This window comes from Argopecten irradians, chromosome 7 (genome assembly GCF_041381155.1).
Source record: "Argopecten irradians isolate NY chromosome 7, Ai_NY, whole genome shotgun sequence".
NCBI lineage: Eukaryota > Metazoa > Mollusca > Bivalvia > Pectinida > Pectinidae > Argopecten > Argopecten irradians.
In genome coordinates this window covers 1,509,355-1,533,540 of record NC_091140.1, presented here as the reverse complement: position 1 = coordinate 1,533,540, position 24,186 = coordinate 1,509,355, and the positions used below count along the sequence as shown (strand labels likewise).

Below are 24,186 nucleotides of genomic sequence, written 5' to 3'. Positions count from 1 at the left end.
CCAACCAATGAAATGATCTATGTCGGACAATGAAAAGAGGGATCTGGGCGCCAACAAAAGAGTGATCTTTGTCTGACAATGAAAAGAGGGATCTGGGTGCCAACCAATGAATGATCTATGTCTGACAATGAAAAGAGGGATCTGGGTGCCAACCAATGAATGATCTATGTCTGACAATGAAAAGAGGGATCTGGGTGCCAACCAATGAATGATCTATGTCTGACAATGAAAAGAGGGATCTGGGCGCCAACCAAAGAATGATCTATGTCGGACAATGAAAAGAGGGATCTGGGTGCCAACCAATGAATGATCTATGTCTGACAATGAAAAGAGGGATCTGGGCGCCAACCAAAGAATGATCTATGTCGGACAATGAAAAGAGGGATCTGGGTGCCAACCAATGAATGATCTATGTCTGACAATGAAAAGAGGGATCTGGGTGCCAACCAATGAATGATCTATGTCGGACAATGAAAAGAGGGATCTGGGCGCCAACCAAAGAATGATCTATGTCTGACAATGAAAAGAGGGATCTGGGTGCCAACCAATGAATGATCTATGTCTGACAATGGAAATAGGGATGTGGCTGCTAACCAATCAATGATCTATGTCTGACAATGGAAAGAGGGATCTGGGTGCCAACCAAAGAATGATCTATGTCTGACAATGAAAAGAGGGATGTGGCTGCTAACCAATCAATGATCTATGTCTGACAATGGAAAGAGGGATCTGGGTGCCAACCAATGAATGATCTATGTCTGACAATGGAAAGAGGGATCCTTTCTACGCTTTTCAAACTTCAAGTACAAAATACATATGAAATTTGAAAAAGATCTCTTCTGCACTTTGAGAAATAGTGGTAACAAACTTCAACTATCAAAATCCAAGATGGCTGTCGGTCCCAAAATGCAATAAGCACAACTAGAGCTGGAGGGGATCATGATTATGAAATTTGAGAAAAATCCCTTCAGCACTTTCTGAGAAATAGCGGTGACAAGGATTGTTAACAGAAAGAAGGACAGACGATCGGGCGACGGACCATGGAGAAAAGGCGATTTGAGTAGTCCACCATCTGATGAAAAAGAGAAAACTTAATTAAAAGTAACACGATAAAGCTATTAAAGATCCCCATCCTATTTCAACATTATATGTTTATTAGATGAGGGCCATCCATTATACCAGGTGTCCATCCACAGCTACTGAAAAGATCCTCTGTACGTTGATACAAGATGTGCCATCTTCACACAACAACAAGATTCTCTGTAGATTTGATACAAGATGTGCCATCTTCACACACCAACAAGATCCTCCGTAGATTTGATACAAGGTGTGCCATCTTAACACAACAACAAGATCCTCCATAGATTGGATACAAGATGTGCCATCTTCATACATCAACAAGATCCTCTGTAGATTGTATACAAGATGTGCCATCTTCACACAACAACAAGATTCTCTGTAGATTTGATACAAGATCTGCCATCTTCACACATCAACAAGATTCTCTGTAGATTTGATACAAGATCTGCCATCTTCACACAACAGCAAGATCTTCTGGTAGATTTGAAACAAGATGTGCCATCTTTACACAACAACAAGATTCTCTGTAGATTTGATACAAGATGTGCCATCTTCACACAACAACAATATTCTCTGTAGATTTGATACAAGATGTGCCATCTTCACACAACAACAAGATTCTCTGTAGATTTGATACAAGATGTGCCATCTTCACACAACAACAAGATCCTCTGTAGCTACTGAAACAAGATGTGCCATCTTCACACAACAACAAGATTATCTGTAGATTTGATACAAGATGTGCCATCTTCACACATCAACAAGATCCTCTGTAGATTTGATACAAGATGTGCCATCTTCACACATCAACAAGATCCTCTGTAGATTTGACTACTTTCATCTTTCTAAATAGATTCTCTATCATTTTCTTCGCAATTTCTTTCACTGCAAATCATATAAAGGTAGTTTTTAACACCAAAACGCTTCAATGATTTTCTTTCTCTACATATTTTACAATCTTTATTCTTATATTATTCTTATATTTATCCACATCCTAATCAATATGACCACCAATGATAGTTTCTAATGTCGGTAAAAACATTAAAATGATTAAATAATTGACAATAAATATCCCACTGTAGAACAGACAGTCATGTATTTAGATACACATACAACACATGGTATCACAGACAATAAATACCTTTCTCTGGTTTTCCAGTGCCTCCTGGTTTTTCTGTTACCTTATGAGATAATGCTCTCGCAACACTTTTGAATGCATCCTAGGTTTAAATACAAAAAAAAAAAAATAAAAAAAAAATAATAAGATAATTTCTTCAATGCAACACATCTAATAGCTGTGAACATGCATGTACTTGTGATTAGAGTTACCTCCCTTGATAGTTTTAATCAATAAAATAATTGAAATAATAGCTTATTGTAAAAAAATCAATTACAGAAACCTAAGATTTGCTTACACACCTACATGTTGAATAGCAATAAATTAAAATGCTAACACAAGTAAAGGGAAAAATTGGAATATATAGCAATATAGGCATAGAAATGTCAAACAAATCAACTCTTGTACAATACACCATATAAGATATCTCGTAAATGTATTTTTAAGTACTGATACAAAATTTCCTTATATAGTTCCAGAGGTACCATATTCACCGTAATCAGCACCCCGTCTCTAAGGATTTAAAGTTATATAAATGATAAATGCCCCAATTTCCTTGATATTATTTTACCCCCACCCCCCTTTGTTAAAATTTGTGAAGCGCCCTGGGCACTAATTACATGGAATATAGTACTATTATTAAGTCACCTTTGTGGGTATCCTGCCTGCCTTATAGTGTGGTGTCAGGTACTTCACAACAAAGTCAGCTGCAACCTTCCTTTTCTCCACACTAACCACCCCGGAGGTTGAGGGATCTTCAGATGACCTTGAACTCTGACTTACAGTATTTTGTCCATTCGATATTGATTGATTTTCTGATGACCTCGAGCTGTGACGTTCAGTGCTTTCTCCCCTGGGCCCTGAGGTTTCTGTAGATGATGTTTTGGAACCTAAGTCCGATTCCAGTCTACTTTTCTTTGGTTTACTGGCACTTACCTAGTATTATAGAACTATTATTTAATACATTAGATTTACATCTTCATATCAATATTCTTTTCATAATTAACTTCTTAAGACAAATGACATTTTCTTTCTTTACACCTATAATTTGTCAGTATCAAAAAGCATTTAAAGATACCAGAAATGACAGGCCTGGGAATTCGAACAAACCCATGGATACAGAGGTTTGAAATTCTTAATCACTAAAAAGATAAATGTTTTCCTCAAATTGTATTGATTTTTCACAATTATGTCATTACTACATGCAGCAAATGCAAGAAATAGAAAAATCATATATTTGTGTCTCAAAATCTATGGGATAATTAAAAGTCTTTGAAAGTGTAGAAATCAAACTGTTTATACAATTCATAATGTTCATAGTTACAAAACATGGCAATGGCTGCTCATCATTATCAAAATTACCTTGTCGTCTAACTTTCTCTTTTGGCACAGTTTGATGTCTGATGGAGGTTCATGGCCGTTGACAGGTTTTATAATATCACAGTTTCTGACCTCGGTATCATTGTCTGTATTGGAATTCATCTTCATCTTAATATTGGAAGTCAAATCACAACCGGAGTTCCCTAAACTATCGTCCTCATCATCACATCTCTTGGAGAAAAAGTTTGTGATCTGTGGGACATTCTTGCTTGTTTTGTCTTTTGTTTTTAAGTTAGATTTTCCCGACTTGGATTTTGATTTTGTTGAGTTTGAAGCTTCTTTCTGATCAAAATCAAATGTTACTTTTTTAGATATCACGGTGCTGGCTTTTTGAAATCCAGAGAATTTTGTTTCTTTACTGGAATGAGAAACACTTGGCTTGATGACAGCTGGCATCACATTGTTATTTCCTATAGTGGTAAAGAGTCCAGGAGATGAGGAGGGACTTGGCCCATTCTCCGACTTAATATTCCCAACACAAACTGGTGACTTAGAACTTTCATCACTGTCAGACCGCCATAAACTTGGCAGAGGGGGATCACTCTTCTTGTGGTCCTTTCTCAACATTTCCGCTGCTGAGAGAAAAACAGCTGGCTTTGATTTGCTTTCTGTTTCTTCTGCCTTTACACTAGCAAGCATGTCTGAAGCGGTAGTGAACCCACAACCCTTTGAGTCGGAAGGGGAAGTTTTTACGTCTCCGGGGTCAGATTTCGGTACTAAAGACACATGGAGGTCTTTAGAAGACGTACACTTCTTTATCTCATTTGTTGTTCTCATCACTGCTGCCTTGTAAATATTGGCCATCTTGTTGACCTTGAATATGTCATACTCAAGGTCAATGGCACAACATCTTGGTTCGTAGTCCTGTCCTTCAAGTTTGTGGGGTACATCCTTGTAATACTGACTGAAGTTATCCCTCATTGCCTTCTCTAACATCCCCATACAATACTCTCTACCCTGGAATATATATATAATATATTACATAAGTTTGTGGAGTACATCCTTGTAATACGGACTGAAGTTATCCCTCATCGCCTTCTCTAACATCCCCATACAATACTCTCTACCCTGGAATATATATATATGTATAAATAGTATCATAAGTTTGTGGGGTACATCCTTGTAATACTGACTGAAGTTATCCCGCATCATCGCCTTCTCTAACATCCCCATACAATACTCTCTACCCTGGAATATATATAAATATTAACATAAGTTTGTGGGGTACATCCTTGTAATACTGACTGAAGTTATCCCTCATCACCTTCTCTAACATCCCCATACAATACTATCTACCCTGGAATATATATAAATATTAACATAAGTTTGTGAGGTACATCCTTGTAATACTGACTGAAGTTATCCCTCATCGCCTTCTCTAACATCCCCATACAATACTCTCTACCCTGGAATATATATAAATAGTAACATAAGTTTGTGGGTACATCCTTGTAATACTGACTGAAGTTATCCCATCGCCTTCTCTAACATCCCCATACAATACTCTCTACCCTGGAATATATATAAATATAACATAAGTGTGGGTACATCCTTGTAATACTGACTGAGTTATCCCTCATCCAATACTCTCTACCCTGGAATATATATAAATATAACATAAGTTTGTGGGTACATCCTTGTAATACTGACTGAAGTTATCCCTCATCGCCTTCTCTAACATCCCCATACAATACTCTCTACCCTGGAATATATATAAAATATTAACATAAGTTTGTGGGTACATCCTTGTAATACTGACTGAAGTTATCCCTCATCGCCTTCTCTAACATCCCCATACAATACTCTCTACCCTGGAATATATATAAATATTAACATAAGTTTGTGGGGTACATCCTTGTAATACTGACTGAAGTTATCCCTCATCGCCTTCTCTAACATCCCCATACAATACTCTCTACCCTGGAATATATATAAATATTAACATAAGTTTGTGGGGTACATCCTTGTAATACTGACTGAAGTTATCCCTCATCGCCTTCTCTAACATCCCCATACAATACTCTCTACCCTGGAATATATATATAATGTATAAATAGTAACATAAGTTTGTGGGGTACATCCTTGTAATACTGACTGAAGTTATCCCTCATCGCCTTCTCTAACATCCCCATACAATACTCTCTACCCTGGAATATATATAAATATTAACATAAGTTTGTGGGGTACATCCTTGTAATACTGACTGAAGTTATCCCTCATCGCCTTCTCTAACATCCCCATACAATACTCTCTACCCTGGAATATATATAAATAGTAACATAAGTTTGTGGAGTACATCCTTGTAATACGGACTGAAGTTATCCCTCATCGCCTTCTCTAACATCCCCATACAATACTCTCTACCCTGGAATATATATAAATAGTAACATAAGTTTGTGGGGTACATCCTTGTAATACTGACTGAAGTTATCCCTCATCGCCTTCTCTAACATCCCCATACAATACTCTCTACCCTGGAATATATATAAATATTAACATAAGTTTGTGGGGTACATCCTTGTAATACTGACTGAAGTTATCCCTCATCGCCTTCTCTAACATCCCCATACAATACTCTCTACCCTGGAATATATATAAATATAAGTTTGTGGGGTACATCCTTGTAATACTGACTGAAGTTATCCCTCATCGCCTTCTCTAACATCCCCATACAATACTCTCTACCCTGGAATATATATAAATATTAACATAAGTTTGTGGGGTACATCCTTGTAATACTGACTGAAGTTATCCCTCATCGCCTTCTCTAACATCCCCATACAATACTCTCTACCCTGGAATATATATAAAATATTAACATAAGTTTGTGGGGTACATCCTTGTAATACTGACTGAAGTTATCCCTCATCGCCTTCTCTAACATCCCCATACAATACTCTCTACCCTGGAATATATATAAATAGTAACATAAGTTTGTTTGGTACATCCTTGTAATACTGACTGAAGTTATCCCTCATCGCCTTCTCTAACATCCCCATACAATACTCTCTACCCTGGAAATATATATAAATATAAACACAAGTTTGTGTGGGGTACATCCTTGTAATACTGACTGAAGTTATCCCTCATCACCTTCTCTAACATCCCCATACAATACTCTCTACCCTGGAATATATATAAATATAAACATAAGTTTGTTGGGTACATCCTTGTAATACTGACTGAAGTTATCCCTCATCGCCTTCTCTAACATCCCCATACAATACTCTCTACCCTGGAATATAAAACCAAGAGGCCCATGGGCCTTAACGGTCATCTGACTATTAGTACAATACAACATAATCGTTTAAAGATTTTAGCCTATTTGACCACTGTGACCTTGATTGAAGGTCAAGGTAATTCATTTGAAACAAACTTGGTAGTCCTTCATCCCAGCATGCTACATGCCCAATATCAGTACCCTGGGCCTTCTGGTTCTTAAGAAGAATTCATTTAAAGATTTTAGCCTATTTGACCCCTGTGACCTTGAATGAAGATCAAGGTCATTCATTTGGACAAACTTGGTAGCCCTTCATCCCAGCATGCCACAGGCCTAATATCAGGTCTCTAGGCCTCTTAGTTATTCACAAGAATTTGTTTAAATGATTTTAGCCTATTTGACCCCTGTGACCTTGAATGAAGGTCAAGGTCATTTATTTGAACTAACTTGGTAGCCCTTCATCCCAGCATCCTACAGGCCAAATATCAGTACCCTGGGCCTTCTGGTTCTTGAGAAGAAGTCGTTTAAAGATTTTAGCCTTTTTGACCCCCGTGACCTTGAATGAAGGTTAAGGTCATTCATTTGAACAAACTTGGTAGCCCTTCATCCAAGCATGTCACAGTCCCAATATCAGTACCCTGGGCCTTCTGGTTCTTGAGAAGAAGTCGTTTAAAGATTTTAGCCTATTTGACCCTCGTGACCTTGAATGAAGGTCAAGGTCATTTATTTGAACAAACTTGGTAGCCCTTCATTCCAGCATCCTACAGGGCAAATATCAGTACCCTGGGCCTTCTGGTTCTTGAGAAGAAGTTGTTTAAAGATTTTAGCCTTTTTGACCCTCGTGACCTTGAATGAAGGTCAAGGTCATTTATTTGAACAAACTTGGTAGCCCTTCATCCCAGCATGCCACAGGCCTAATATCAGGTCTCTAGGCCTCTTAGTTATTCACAAGCAGTTCTTTAAAGGATTTTAGCCTATTTGACCCCTGTGACCTTGAATGAAGGTCAAGGTCATTTATTCGAACAAACTTGGTAGCCCTTCATCAAAGCATGTCACAGTCCCAATATCAGTACCCTGGGCCTTCTGGTTCTTGAGAAGAAGTCGTTTAAAGATTTTAGCCTATTTGACCCTCGTGACCTTGAATGAAGGTCAAGGTCATTTATTTGAACAAACTTGGTAGCCCTTCATCCCAGCATCCTACAGGGCAAATATCAGTACCCTGGGCCTTCTGGTTCTTGAGAAGAAGTTGATTAAAGATTTTAGCCTTTTTGACCCTCGTGACCTTGAATGAAGGTCAAGGTCATTTATTTGAACAAACTTGGTAGCCCTTCATCCCAGCATCCTACAGGGCAAATATCAGTACCCTGGGCCTTCTGGTTCTTGAGAAGAAGTTGTTTAAAGATTTTAGCCTATTTGACCCTCGTGACCTTGAATGAAGGTCAAGGTCAGTTATTTGAACAAACTTGGTAGCCCTTCATCCCAGCATGCCACAGGCCTAATATCAGGTCTCTAGGCCTCTTAGTTATTCACAAGAAGTTATTTAAAGGATTTTAGCCTATTTGACCCTCGTGACCTTGAATGAAGGTCAAGGTCATTTATTCGAACAAACTTGGTAGCCCTTCATCCCAGCATCCTACAGGGCAAATATCAGTACCCTGGGCCTTCTGGTTCTTGAGAAGAAGTTGTTTAAAAATTTAAGCCTTTTTGACCCCTGTGACCTTGAATGAAGGTCAAGGTCATTCATTTGAACAAACTTGGTAGCCCTCCATCCCAGCAACCTACACGCCAAATATGAGTACCCTGGGCCTTCTGGTTCTTGAGAAGAAGTCGTTTGAATAAAAAGTTTACGCACGGCGCACGGCGGACGGCGGACGGCGACGGACGGCGCGGACGGCGCACGGCGCACGGCGCACGACGACGGACGGTGCATGATGACAATAGGTCATCCTGACCCTTCGGGTCAGATGACCTAAAAATATCAACATAAGTTTGTGGGGTACATCCTTGTAATACGGACTGAAGTTATATCCCTCATCACCTTCTCTAACATCCCCATACAATACTCTCTACCCTGGAATATATATAAATATTAGTTTGTGAGGTACATCCTTGTAATACTGACTGAAGTTATCCCTCATCGCCTTCTCTAACATCCCCATACAATACTCTCTACCCTGGAATATATATAAATATTAACATAAGTTTGTGGGGTACATCCTTGTAATACTGACTGAAGTTATCCCTCATCACCTTCTCTAACATCCCCATACAATACTCTCTACCCTGGAATATATATAAATATAAACATAAGTTTGTTGGGTACATCCTTGTAATACTGACTGAAGTTATCCCTCATCGCCTTCTCTAACATCCCCATACAATACTCTCTACCCTGGAATATATATAAATAGTAACATAAGTTTGTGGGGTACATCCTTGTAATACTGACTGAAGTTATCCCTCATCGCCTTCTCTAACATCCCCATACAATACTCTCTACCCTGGAATATATATAAATATTAACATAAGTTTGTTGGAAATACTCAGGAAATACTAATGTTTTTATGTCTTGGTTTACATGAATGTTTCGACATAGCATTGATATCAATCCATGTACTATAATTTTTACTATTTGACACATCTACCTATTTACTATTTAGTTTTACTTTGTCACCCAAAACATCGTTATAAATCATATTGGACAGTTGTATCACCTTGATGGTCAGTTTTGGAATCTTGTGATTGGCAGCGTCCCTGAGAGGACAGTCAGGGTCGGGTTCTTCATCAGGCTCCTCCGTCACAGTCGAGGTGGACGAATCATCGCCTCCCTGGATAAAACACACATTACATATTTAAAGTTCATTTTTAGTTATACAGGTCTGGAGATTATTCAGCTATCTACACAACACTATACTCGACATAGTTATATAGGGGAACGTATTGATACAAGTTCTCCCCCAATAGTTTAATTATACATGCTTATTACATTTTTTGTATGCACATATCAGAACTTACAAAACTGTTTCATTGATCTCAAAACTAACTATACTATACAATGTATTCAGCTATTGACAAAATGTCTGGTACTCAATTAGACAATGAATCAATATTCTTTTTTTTTTCAACTCGATAGATAAACATTTTTGATAATCAATAAATTGTACATAGTTATATTTGATAAGAACACAAAGTGACATCACTTGAGCGATGATAAACAAATTATATTTCCATATTAACCATAAATGGTGAAACTGTATTTACCCCTTTTCTCTTTTTGAATTCTCTCATTATGAAATTGTGTCGTTGTTTTTTCTCTAGCTGTTCCTTCTTCTCTCGTCGGTAAGCTGCATCATCATCATCATCAGCACCATTATCATATGATCTACTATAACTGTCATACTCGCTGTAAACAGAAATATAAATAATGCTGAACTCAAACAATCTACAATAACTGTCATACTCGCTGTAAACAGAAATATTTTAAATAATGCTGTACTCAAACGATCTACAATAACTGTCATACTCACTGTAAACAGAAATATAAATAATGCTGAACTCAAACAATCTACAATAACTGTCATACTCGCTGTAAACAGAAATATTTTAAATAATGCTGTACTCAAACGATCTACAATAACTGTCATACTCACTGTAAACAGAAATATAAATAATGCTGTACTCAAACGATCTACAATAACTGTCATACTCGCTGAAAACAGAAATATAAATAATGCTGTACTCAAACGATCTACTATAACTGTCATACTCGCTCTACTCAAACGATCTACAATAACTGTCATACTTGCTGTAAACAGAAATATAAATAATGCTGTACTCAAACGATCTACTATAACTGTCATACTCACTGTAAACAGAAATGTAAATAATGCTGTACTCAAACGATCTACAATAACTGTCATACTCACTGTAAACAGAAATATAAATAATGCTGTACTCAAACGATCTACAATAACTGTCATACTCACTGTAAACAGAAATATAAATAATGCTGTACTCAAACGATCTACAATAACTGTCATACTCGCTGTAAACAGAAATATAAATAATGCTGTACTCAAACGATCTACAATAACTGTCATACTCACTGTAAACAGAAATATAAATAATGCTGTACTCAAACGATCTACAATAACTGTCATACTCACTGTAAACAGAAATATAAATAATGCTGTACTCAAACAATCTACAATAACTGTCATACTCACTGTAAACAGAAATATAAATAATGCTGAACTCAAACGATCTACAATAACTGTCATACTCGCTGTAAACAGAAATATAAAATAATGCTGTACTCAAACGATCTACAATAACTGTCATACTCACTGTAAACAGAAATATAAATAATGCTGTACTCAAACGATCTACAATAACTGTCATACTCACTGTAAACAGAAATATAAATAATGCTGTACTCAAACAATCTACAATAACTGTCATACTCACTGTAAACAGAAATATAAATAATGCTGTACTCAAACGATCTACAATAACTGTCATACTCACTGTAAACAATAATATATAAATAATGCTGTACTCAAACGATCTACAATAACTGTCATACTCGCTGTAAACAGAAATATAAATAATGCTGTACTCAAACGATCTACAATAACTGTCATACTCGCTGTAAACAGAAATATAAATAATGCTGTACTCAAACGATCTACAATAACTGTCATACTCGCTGTAAAGTACACATAGTTATCATCTACATCCTACTCAAATAATCTATATATGAAGTGAACTGTTCAAGGTTTGTCAAGTAAGATACACTAATAATGATATCATATCAATTCCTTGTGTTAGATCTATTGGGAGACAACTTGCATCACTACCTTCCCCTATATAACTATATCGAGTATAGCTTCAATGGTATGACTAGTTTAACGGTGTGTACCTCTTTGCACCCCTCCTCCCTCCCCCATACATTCCAGGGTCATCGTCGTCATCATCATCCTCGTAGAAGTAGATCCCACCGCCGCCACCTTTTTTGTTGTTGAAGTTAGCGTAAGAGCCCGTCTGTAGATCGTGGATGGCTTTTGCCACCCTCTTTGGTTCCTTACAAACATCACATGATCCCTCACACTCCGGCTTCACGTCTCCAAAGTAACGAGCTATCGCCCAGTGTCTGCAACTACAAATGAAACAATAGAACTAGGATCTTAAATGTGTGTTCATTTCATATGAAATTTCATAAAACTTGCCAAGGTTTGCAAAATAAAAAACGTTGAGATGAGTTTCATAAAATCTCATATATAATGAACATAAATTTAAGACATTTTATTAATTATAGCAAGAACTTAAACGCCAAATTATAGCAAGAACTTAAACGCCAAAACATGCTGCAAAAATCTAGCTGAGGCAGCCATTTTGTCTGGCTATCCTCGAAATCTTGATGTCCTGACATCATTTTAATGTTTCCGTCATGATGTCATAATGGATTTCCTGCTTGGCACAGATAATGAAAATCGAATTGGCTTTCGTTTTTTTTTTTTTGTGTTTAAAGAAATGTATGACTGACTCTATGTTCCTGTTCCATAAACATTTCTTAATACAGAGATCGTCATAAGTTGCCTGTAATATTTACTCTGTAAGGGGACACCTAAATAGGTCACATGCAGTTTTAACACTAAATACTGTATCCTACAATAGGCTAGGATAAAAACAGCCTAGTTTTGTTTGAGGTACAGAGAGACCATTGTTAAACTCGGAGTTGTCTGAATATGAAGGAGAATCACTTATAGTTCATATCTCGTTATAAAGATCACTTACTCTTGGTCCTCACAGTACTTAACTATTGCCTCAAAACTTTTCTGGGCAGCTTTCTGCTTTTCAGCTGTAACAGCTTTGTCAGCTTTCTGGAAACAACACATGTATTACTTATAGATCATACAGCTTTATCTTTGATCAACCCTCTTGAAGCCATCTGGAAACAACACATGTATTACTTATAAATCATACAGCTTTATCAGCCATCTGGAAACAACACATGTATTACTTATAAATCATACAGCTTTATCAACCCTCTGGAAACAACACATGTATTACTTATAAATCATACAGCTTTATCAACCCTCTGGAAACAACACATGTATTACTTATAGATCATACAGCTTTATCAGCCATCTGGAAACAACACATGTATTACTTATAGATCATACAGCTTTATCAGCCATCTTGAAACAACACATGTATTACTTATAGATCATACAGCTTTATCAGCCATCTGGAAACTACACATTTCATACAATCAGAATATCTTAATCACAATTGATTAAAAACACTTGTCAGGATGGACTTCTGTTGGACATGTTTGTATTTGGTCCACGAGTAGACCCCCAGTGAAGTGTACAGATGAAAATTTCCAAAAGATTGATCTCAATGTCATATGTCATAGAATTCCATTAAACATCTTTGACAATGTTCCACTCACGCTAAATTTTGTTGTTTCTTTCTGAATCAGGAAGGCAACTGTGTCTCTTTCATTTCTGGCGTAGTAAAGCCTACAGTAGGACTTGTTTCCATCCCTTCCTGCTCGACCTGACTCCTGGTAATAGCCAGCCATAGATTTAGGCAGAGTCCAATGGGCTACAAATCTGTAACAATAGTAATAAAATTGGACTTTTCTCAACAAGATTTCTCAGTACAAAACTTCTAGGAACATTATTTCTATGAACAAGAATTTAAAATTAGATTTCGTTAAACAACACTTTTCAGAACAAAATTTCTCTGAACAAGACTTTAATAAACATGACTTATGGTATCTGAATATTATTTCCCTGGACAAATCTCCTAACAACATTCAGACTTTTCTGAAACAAGATGCTATTTCTTACCTGACATTGGCCTTGTCAACCCCCATACCAAAACTAATAGTAGCTGCTATAATGGGGAAGTTTCCCTCCATCCAGGAGGACTGAATCTCCTCTCGGACATCGTTCTTCAGACCAGCGTGGTAAGGTTTGGACGGCATACCAAGGCGAGTGAGGTGAGAGGCCACTTCATCACAAGCATTTCTAGTTCTACAGTACACGATACCACAGCCAAACTCACTCTGTAAATAAGTATAAGGTTATGATCAATAGTTGATAAATATAGCTATGATATTTTAAATTTGATTAGTTAATGATCTATGACATCCTCAAACTCTCAACTTTATTTGTGATGTGGTACAGCTGAGCTGCGCCATGTGAATACAGAAATTAAATGTCCCTACAATATACATATTGTACATTAATATTGATATTCAAATTAGTTAAAAGACTGGGTATACATTTATTGGCAAATCATAGGTAAAGACCATCACTTTTCAAGTGCTAATTTCAATTAATATTGTCAGAAATAAATATATCCTGTTTCATCAAATAAATACTATTAAACCATGTGTTTGTTGAACAGGTGCTCAGCCCTTGAAAAATTTTCAAAGATTCATTTTTAAGTAATATATAATCATATATTTTTTCAATTAGATATTGCTATCAAAAACCACTTTCATAAAAATTCAAAATGCTGAAAATTAAGGAAATTAGTCAAAAATGTCATTAATATGCATTATTTGTCATAGTTTGAGATCAGACATTTTGACTGTTAATGATCGATCGCGACCAACCTCAGATTAATGGAACACCCTGTATTCCTCGAACTATTGATCTGGTCCCCTGCTGTTTGAGTTATGGGGGTTTTACTGTATTCCTAGAACTATTGATCTGGTGCCCTGCTGTTTGAGTTATGGGGGTTTTACTGTATTCCTAGAACTATTGATCTGGTCCCCTACTGTTTGAGTTATGGGGGTTTTACTGTATTCCTAGAACTATTGATCTGGTCCCCTACTGTTTGAGTTATGGGGGTTTTACTGTATTCCTAGAACTATTGATCTGGTCCCCTGCTGTTTGAGTTATGGGGGTTTTACTGTATTCCTAGAACTATTGATCTGGTGCCCTGCTGTTTGAGTTATGGGGGTTTTACTGTATTCCTATAACTATTGATCTGGTCCCCTGCTGTTTGAGTTATGGGGGTTTTACTGTATTCCTAGAACTATTGATCTGGTCCCCTGCTGTTTGAGTTATGGGGGTTTTACTGTATTCCTAGAACTATTGATCTGGTCCCCTGCTGTTTGAGTTATGGGGGTTTTACTGTATTCCTAGAACTATTGATCTGGTCTCCTGCTGTTTGAGTTATGGGGGTTTTACTGTATTCCTAGAACTATTGATCTGGTCCCCTGCTGTTTGAGTTATGGGGGTTTTACTGTATTCCTAGAACTATTGATCTGGTCCCCTGCTGTTTGAGTTATGGGGGTTTTACTGTATTCCTAGAACTATTGATCCGGTCCCCTGCTGTTCCAGTTATGGGGGTTTTACTGTATTCCTATAACTATTGATATGGTCCCCTGCTGTTTGAGTTATGGGGGTTTTACTGTATTCCTAGAACTATTGATCTGGTCCCCTGCTGTTTGAGTTATGGGGGTTTTACTGTATTCCTAGAACTATTGATCTGTTCCCCTTCTGTTCGAGTTGTTGGGGTTATACTGTATTCCTAGAACTATTGATCTGGTCCCCTGCTGTTTGAGTAATGGGGGTTTTACTGTATTCCTATAACTATTGATCTAGTCCCCTGCTGTTTGAGTTATGGGGGTTTTACTGTATTCCTAGAACTATTGATCTGGTCCCCTGCTGTTTGAGTTATAGGGGTTATACTGTATTCCTAGAACTATAGATCTGGTCCCCTGCTGTTGGAGTTATTGGGGTTTTACTGTATTCCTAGAAATACTGATCTGGTCCCCTGCTGTTTGAGTTATGGGGGTTTACTGTATTCCTAGAACTACTGATCTGGTCCCCTACTGTTTGAGTTATGGGGGTTTTACTGTATTCCTAGAACTACTGATCTGGTCCCCTGCTGTTTGAGTTATGGGGGTTTTACTGTATTCCTAGAACTACTGATCTGGTCACCTACTGTTTGAGTTATGGGGATTTACTGTATTCCTAGAACTACTGATCTGGTCCCCTACTGTTTGAGTTAAGGATGTTTTACTATATTCCTAGAGCTACCGATCTGGTCCCCTGCTGTTTGAGTTATGGGGGTTTTACTGTATTCCTAGAACTATTGATCTGGTCCCCTACTGTTTGAGTTAAGGATGTTTTACTGTATTCCTAGAACTACTGATCTGGTCCCCTACTGTTTGAGTTAAGGATGTTTTACTGTATTCCTAGAACTATTGATCTGGTCCCCTACTGTTTGAGTTATGGGGGTTATAGTGTATTCCTAGAACTACTGATATGGTCCCCTGCTGTTTGAGTTATAGGGGTTATACTGTATTCCTAGAACTACTGATCTGGTCCCCTGCTGTTTGAGTTATAGGGGTTATACTGTATTCCTAGAACTATTGATCTGCTCCCCTGCTGTTTGAGTTATGGGGGTTTTACTGTATTCCTAGAACTATTGATCTGGTGCCCTGCTGTTTGAGTTAAGGATGTTTTACTGTATTCCTAGAACTATTGATCTAGTCCCCTGCTGTTTGAGTTATGGATGTTTTACTGTATTCCTAGAACTATTGATCTGGTCCCCTACTGTTCGAGTTATGGGGGTTTTACTGTATTCCTAGAACTACTGATCTGGTCCCCTCCTGTTTGAGTTATGGGGGTTTTACTGTATTCCTAGAACTACTGATCTGGTCCCCTCCTGTTTGAGTTATGGGGGTTTTACTGTATTCCTAGAACTATTGATCTGGTCCCCTGCTGTTTGAGTTATGGGGGTTTTACTGTATTCCTAGAACTATTGATCTGGTCCCCTGCTGTTCGAGTTATGGGGGTTTTACGGTATTCCTAGAACTATTGATCTGGTCCCCTGCTGTTTGACTTATGGGGGTTTTACGGTATTCCTAGAACTATTGATCTGGTCCCCTGCTGTTCGATTTATTGGGGTTTTACAGTATTCCTAGAACTATTGATCTGGTCCCCTGCTTTTCCAGGGTTTTACTATATACATGTATTATACTTTGGTCAACACAGATTCTGATTCCAACCTAAGATTTTTTATTAAAATATCAATTTCTCCTTATGATACAGAAATAAGACACAAACTAATTTTAACTATATATAGCGCCGTAACGGGCGCTATTCTATTTATCTGCCACCCAGATTGCATTTATATCTCCAATAAATGCAATCTAACAATCCTTTAAGTGTTAAATATATACAGAGACTGGAGTGCACCAATAGACCAGACACCTATACATGAGGATGCCACACTATATGTAGTGTACCGGACACCTATACATGAGGATGCCACACTATATGTAGTGTACCGGACACCTATACATGAGGATGCCACACTATATGTAGTGTACCGGACACCTATACATGAGGATGCCACACTATATGTAGTGTACCGGACACCTATACATGAGGATGCCACACTATATGTAGTGTACCGGACACCTATACATGAGGATGCCACACTATATGTAGTGTACCGGACACCTATATACATGAGGATGCCACACTATATGTAGTGTACCGGACACCTATACATGAGGATGCCACATATATACGTAGTGTACCGGACACCTATACATGAGGATGCCACACTATATGTAGTGTACAGGACACCTATACATGAGGATGCCACACTATATGTAGTGTACCGGACACCTATACATGAGGATGCCACACTATATGTAGTGTACCGGACACCTATACATGAGGATGCCACACTATATGTAGTGTACCGGACACCTATATACATGAGGATGCCACACTATATGTAGTGTACCGGACACCTATACATGAGGATGCCACACTATATGTAGTGTACCGGACACCTATACATGAGGATGCCACACTATATGTAGTGTACCGGACACCTATACATGAGGATGCCACACTATATGTAGTGTACCGGACACCTATACATGAGGATGCCACACTATATGTAGTGTACCGGACACCTATACATGAGGATGCCACACTATAGGTAGTGTACCGGACACCTATATACATGAGGATGCCACACTATATGTAGTGTACCGGACACCTATACATGAGGATGCCACACTATATGTAGTGTACCGGACACCTATACATGAGGATGCCACACTATATGTAGTGTACCGGACACCTATACATGAGGATGCCACACTATATGTAGTGTACCGGACACCTATACATGAGGATGCCACACTATACGTAGTGTACCGGACACCTATACATGAGGGATGCCACACTATATGTAGTGTACCGGACACCTATCATGGATGCCACGGAACTATCGAGGCACACTATACACACCTATACATGAGGATGCCACACAATATGTAGTGTACCGGACACCTATACATGAGGATGCCACACTATATGTAGTGTACCGGACACCTATACATGAGGATGCACACTATAGTAGTGTACCGGACACCTATACATGAGGATGCCACACTATATGTAGTGTACCGGACACCTATACATGAGGATGCCACACTATATGTAGTGTACCGGACACCTATACATGAGGATGCCACACTATTGTAGTGTACCGGACACTATACATGAGGATGCCACACTATATGTAGTGTACCGGACACCTATACATGAGGATGCCACACTATAGTAGTGTACCGGACACCTATACATGAGGATGCCACACTATATGTAGTGTACCGGACACCTATACATGAGGATGCCACACTATATGTAGTGTACCGGACACCTATACATGAGGATGCCACACTATATGTAGTGTACCGGACACCTATACATGAGGATGCCACACTATATGTAGTGTACCGGACACCTATACATGAGGATGCCACACTATATGTAGTGTACCGGACACCTATACATGAGGATGCCACACTATATGTAGTGTACCGGACACCTATACATGAGGATGCCACACTATATACGTAGTGTATACCGGACACCTATACATGAGGATGCCACACTATATGTAGTGTACCGGACACCTATACATGAGGATGCCACACTATATGTAGTGTACCGGACACCTATACATGAGGATGCCACACTATATGTATGTACCGGACACCTATACATGAGGATGCCACACTATATGTAGTGTACCGGACACCTATACATGAGGATGCCACACTATATGTAGTGTACGGACACCTATACATGAGGATGCCACACTATATGTAGTGTACCGGACACCTATTACATGAGGATGCCACACTATATGTAGTGTACAGGACACCTATACATGAGGATGCCACACTATATGTAGTGTACAGGACACCTTTACATGAGGATGCCACACTATATGTAGTGTACAGGACACCTATACATGAGGATGCCACACTATATGTAGTGTACCGGACACCTATATACATGAGGATGCCACACTATATGTAGTGTACAGGACACCTATACATGAGGATGCCACACTATATGTAGTGTACCGGACACCTATACATGAGGATGCCACACTATATGTAGTGTACCGGACACCTATTCATGAGGATGCCACACTATATGTAGTGTACAGGACACCTATACATGAGGATGCCACACTATATGTAGTGTACCGGACACCTATACATGAGGATGCCACACTATATGTAGTGTACAGGACACCCTATACATGAGGATGCCACACTATATGTAGTGTACCGGACACCTATACATGAGGATGCCACACTATATGTAGTGTACCGGACACCTATACATGAGGATGCCACACTATATGTAGTGTACCGGACACCTATACATGAGGATGCCACACTATATGTAGTGTACAGGACACCTATACATGAGGATGCCACACTATATGTAGTGTATCTACCATACATAGACATAACAATCAGCCATAAAAGCTATACTACACAACTGATTTAAGCATTGAACGTCTTTCAGTTGGCATTCATAGCCAATATGAATGCCAACTGAACAGAGGAAAATTCCATGAAGCGCGCTAGCATTTCATTTAGAATTTGCCTTTGTTCAGTTGGCATTCATTTTGGCTATGAATGCCAACTGAAAGACGTTCAATGCTTATATTTACATTTGGTTACAATTCTATGATGAAATCCCAAGGAATTTTGCATCTATAGTGAAATATAATCATTCATTATCGTCATGGATGGAACAGCCATTTGAACAGCTGTCTTCCGCAATCGCTGGCACGACAATTGTGTGGTCATAATGATAATAACATCACAATAGGTGCTTGAAGTTCATTGTCTATATGACTGCCAACTGCGCTTGGTATTAAAGGTTACATAGTGGGACTGCAGTGAAAATGTTAATATATAGTCATGAATCAATCCCCACAGTAATTTCAGATATCGGTCATCTGAAGTTTGGACATCAATATCTGTAAAACCACTTACCCAGTTATCAATCTCTGATTCGTGTCCCTTCAAACAATTCAGTGCAGTCCTTGCAAACTGATTAAGGTCTCCATATGGATTTCCAATCACTTCTTTCATGGCAACATCATAAAATAGATTTGATCGGAAACAGCTAGACTTGAATTTCTTTACAGGAGTTTTCAGCTGAAGTTGTTTCTCGATGTCTGTAACCACCTGAGCTGTTGCCGTAGCTGTAAGAGCAATACAGGGAATACCTGGCATCTTTTTACGTAGCTGGCCCAGTTTGAGGTAGTCCGGTCGGAAATCATGTCCCCACTGTGATACACAGTGAGCTTCATCAACCACCAAATATCGCAACAGGTTTTTCTTGATGAGGCTATCAGCAACTGCTTTGAAGCCGTCAGTGGCAGCCTGTTCTGGAGTTATATACAGGAGCCTTGTTCGAGGTTTGGCACTGTTTAGGTCTCCAAGGACACGCTTTTTTTCCTTTACAGTCTGTTTGGAGTTCAAAGTTTCCGAAGGAATCTTCAAATGATCCAGATGTTCCAACTGATCCTGCATTAGCGCTATCAAGGGGGAGACGACTAGTGTAACACCAACTTTTCCATATCTTGCTGGCAACTGATAGCATAAGGATTTTCCTGCTCCAGTGGGCATAGAAATAAAAACATCATGGTTTCCTGAAATGGATCATAGTATTGTAAGCAAAGTTTTGTGTAGAAATGAAATACCGTATTCGACCTAATAAGAGCTGCCCATGTCCCTATAAGGGCCCTCCCCTTTTTTGAGGCCTCATTTCAATGCCCAGACATAAGACCCAAGCTATCAAAACTGTATGGGTTTGTAATAATTTCGTCTTTGAAAGCACCTTTTCATTTTTTTATCATTTAAATGCCCTGGGCAGTTATTGGGTCGAATACAGTACATAGAATGCATGAAGGTAATTGTCTATCCTAAAGTAATTTGAAATTTGCATTAATTAATATAAAGATGCCAACACTAAATATAGTGTTATCATGCATATAACACTTCAATTTTAATGGAGTGAAAAAGAAATTTTTAGTCAAACTCGTTTTTTAATTTTGAACTTCTTTTTTGACAAAGAGTACAGTATGCTAAAAACAAATTAGCCCTGCTTATGAAAAACCACAAATTTTCTGGGAACCAACTATATTTGGATTCAGTAATCTCTGTCTTCAGTATAATCTGTTCATTAAGTTATACTAGAACTAGTTCTACTATTAGCGTTTCTACTTCATAAAAGATGGAATACTAATGCAATTATGTGCACTGATTAAATTATTGAATGTACAAATAGACAGTGCAGGATCATTCTAGGAAAGTTTTTTTCTTTTTTTTTCTTTTCTTTTTCTTTTCTTTTTTTCTTTTCTTGCAGAATTGTGGCTTTTCAAGATAGGGTTTGAAAATATAGAAAATGTCAGAGAGACAATTCTTGCAGGTTTGTGGATTTTCAAGATAGGTTTTGAAATGATAGAAAATTGAAAAGAGACGGACAGACAAAATATTATTATATTGAATATCATTAATCATAGAAAGGTGGGTATCTCTGCGGCAAGTCACTATATAGACTCTACCACTGCCGAATGTCTATATATAGTTTGAACATTTGAGGTTTTACTTTCGCCGTTGGTGAAGAAGCATGAAGCCTGCTGCTGAACCATCTCTACTTGGACTACAGTGTATGTCCTTTTTCAGGTAACATAATGATCTCATCTCAAGCCACACTTGTATATTCAAGTTTAATCCTGACCAGAGCTTAAAATTTATATGCCTTTTCCTTGATCTTATCATAGTGAATATTTTCCTTATAGTGGTATTTTCAGAAACATATATACATAGAGATTGGAAACTCCTTCTTTGCCTTTGTTGACAGGCAGCTGGACCTCTGGTTTATAGGCATTTTCCCTTGGCTATAACTACTTTCAAGAGTATTTTCTTAAACATGATATTTTGGCATCAATACAAAGTTTAAACATTATATTATGGTTTGATGTGACCAGTTTTTTTGAAAGCATGAAAATCGGCAATTTTACCTGGTTTTTCGAAAATCAGACATTCAAAACCGGAAGTGCATTTTGTTTTATTAATATATAAGTTAGAATATTATTTTTTCTTTCCAAAATCGTCCACAAACCATCTGAAAATTACTGAACTTTTATAACATTTCAAAGTTATTCTGCTGTATTCAACTATTTAAAAGTTTATCTAAATACCCCTAAGCACATACAGAAGTACATCTGCTGATAGTAAAAATGGCAGAATTGCCAATCTTTATGTATATATGTTTCTGGTATTTTCCCTTATCAAACCTCACAATTATTAGATGAATTGGACTAAGCTGATCATCGGTGACTGGGTACTTCAAAACTTGAGCATCTGACTAGTGTACCCCAGCAATGTTTGAGTTAAAGCACGAAGAGAGCATTTTGAAACATTACAACAGGGACTTCTTCTTCTTCTTTGGTTTGTCACCAGCCGTCAATAGTGACGATTTTAGGTGAGTGATTGGCTCAGTGGCGTGGGGGAAGGGGTTATATACAGTACTTAGGACTTAGATATAATACTTTAAGTACTATATATGTCACTGATTACATGTACAAATTCATGTACATGTACATTGTGAGTAACCTTTAACTTTCAATAGGAGATTTACCAAATGCTAAGGGTTACATTTTCAAAATTTCGATTGTGGCAATATAAAACATTTAAATTACATTCTCAAAATCAACCATGCCAAATGCCTACCACTTATCAGAATAATAAATGCCTGAATCAATGTAATAAAAAATATATCACATTGAACCAATTCTATATGGGTCAAACAAAGCTACGTACAAGGCATATCTGTTTTCGATGCTACTCTATATATAGTATAAATGTGTCTGTATAAGTAGTTATGACACATGTGAGAAAGGGGTTTACATCTGTTACATTCAACATAGCATAACGTAAGTCAAATGACATAGCCTAGTTACCGTGTAAAACACATCGAGTTGCTTGTTTTTGTAATTTGGATTTAAAATCCTTGTGCTTAAAAACTGTTGTTAACACTTGGTACATGGAGTCATCCATGTCATCTTCCTTTTTAGACATGTTGAGATCAAACAGCTGACACACACTTCTGACGAAAAGAGCAGGCGGAAGTTTACAACATGACTAAGATCGACGTCATCGAGACGCGTAATTTCGACCGCTTCTTTCAATCGCTTTAATGACCGAGATGAACACCTGTGCTTCCTGTCCAATTTTCCTTCCTGTCGAAGATTTTAGACATTAGATGCGGTAAGATTGTTGAGGGTGGCACTGTGGAAACTGAATAACCGAGACAAAAGAGACGGTAAGTTTCAGCACATCTATGTTTACATTATCCGTTGAGGTTTTCAGTAATAAGACGTCACCAAAATCAGCTGGTAAACGCGATCAGCTGATCACAAATTGACACAATATGAAGTTGATAAACTTGCTGCTGAAACTGCAATGAAACTCGTAATAATGTCACTGACCGCTGCCTCTTTTACAGGTTCGACTACTGATCACTTAGTTAATATAAACAATCCATACTGGCGCACTGTATGCTAACAGTTCAACTCTAACTTGCTGAGATAGCTTGGATATATATATAAAAACTATGATGTAACGTTATCTTATTCAGTAACATTGTATTATTATAAACGGATGAATACAAATCCATCAATAGCGACGATTGCATGTTGGCAACGTGGATTGACAAGAGTGTTCTTAGTGTGTTAAGTTATGTGATATACAGTGCATGTGTAAATTTTTTTTCTAAGTAATAAAAAGGCAAGGGAAATTTAGGGAGTGGAATTGACATCTTCAGGTCCTACATTTTGGATATGTGACTTGGAGACATCTAGTGTAATGCTTTGTACTGTATATAGCCACTGGAGAATGTTCCGTTGTTTTGTAGATAGAGAACACTATATATACAAGCTACACCGACCCACTCCTTTTACAGTTTGATTGTGTGAGAAAAGATGATGAGTGATAATTGGTCATTTATAT

General features: G+C 37.9%; 1 protein-coding gene across 1 annotated transcript; it reads right to left on the bottom strand.

Annotated features, from left to right (window-relative positions):
* Positions 1-5: 5 nt before the first annotated feature.
* LOC138326991 (ATP-dependent DNA helicase Q5-like) lies at positions 6-23,334 on the bottom strand. The gene is made up of 12 exons (XM_069272950.1): positions 23,139-23,334; positions 20,161-20,822; positions 13,658-13,875; positions 13,255-13,417; positions 12,594-12,679; positions 11,719-11,955; positions 10,059-10,200; positions 9,512-9,625; positions 3,560-4,534; positions 2,846-3,133; positions 2,222-2,300; positions 6-1,965 (listed from the first exon to the last, which is right to left on the bottom strand). Exons 1-12 carry the CDS (start codon positions 23,254-23,256, stop codon positions 1,880-1,882), a joined length of 3,168 nt encoding a protein of 1,055 aa, XP_069129051.1. The 5' UTR covers positions 23,257-23,334; the 3' UTR covers positions 6-1,879.
* Between the last annotated feature and the right edge of the window lie 852 nt (positions 23,335-24,186).

Excerpts from the sequence above, each read along its gene's own strand:
- LOC138326991 (XM_069272950.1), bottom strand. The coding sequence starts at position 23,256 with ATGTCTAAAAAGGAAGATGACATGGATGACTCCATGTACCAAGTGTTA. Across the intron at positions 13,418-13,657 it reads GTTGACAAGGCCAATGTCAG|ATTTGTAGCCCATTGGACTC; the intron begins GTAAGAAATAGC and ends CTATTGTTACAG. Across the intron at positions 4,535-9,511 it reads TTCCAAAACTGACCATCAAG|GGTAGAGAGTATTGTATGGG; the intron begins GTGATACAACTG and ends TATATATTCCAG.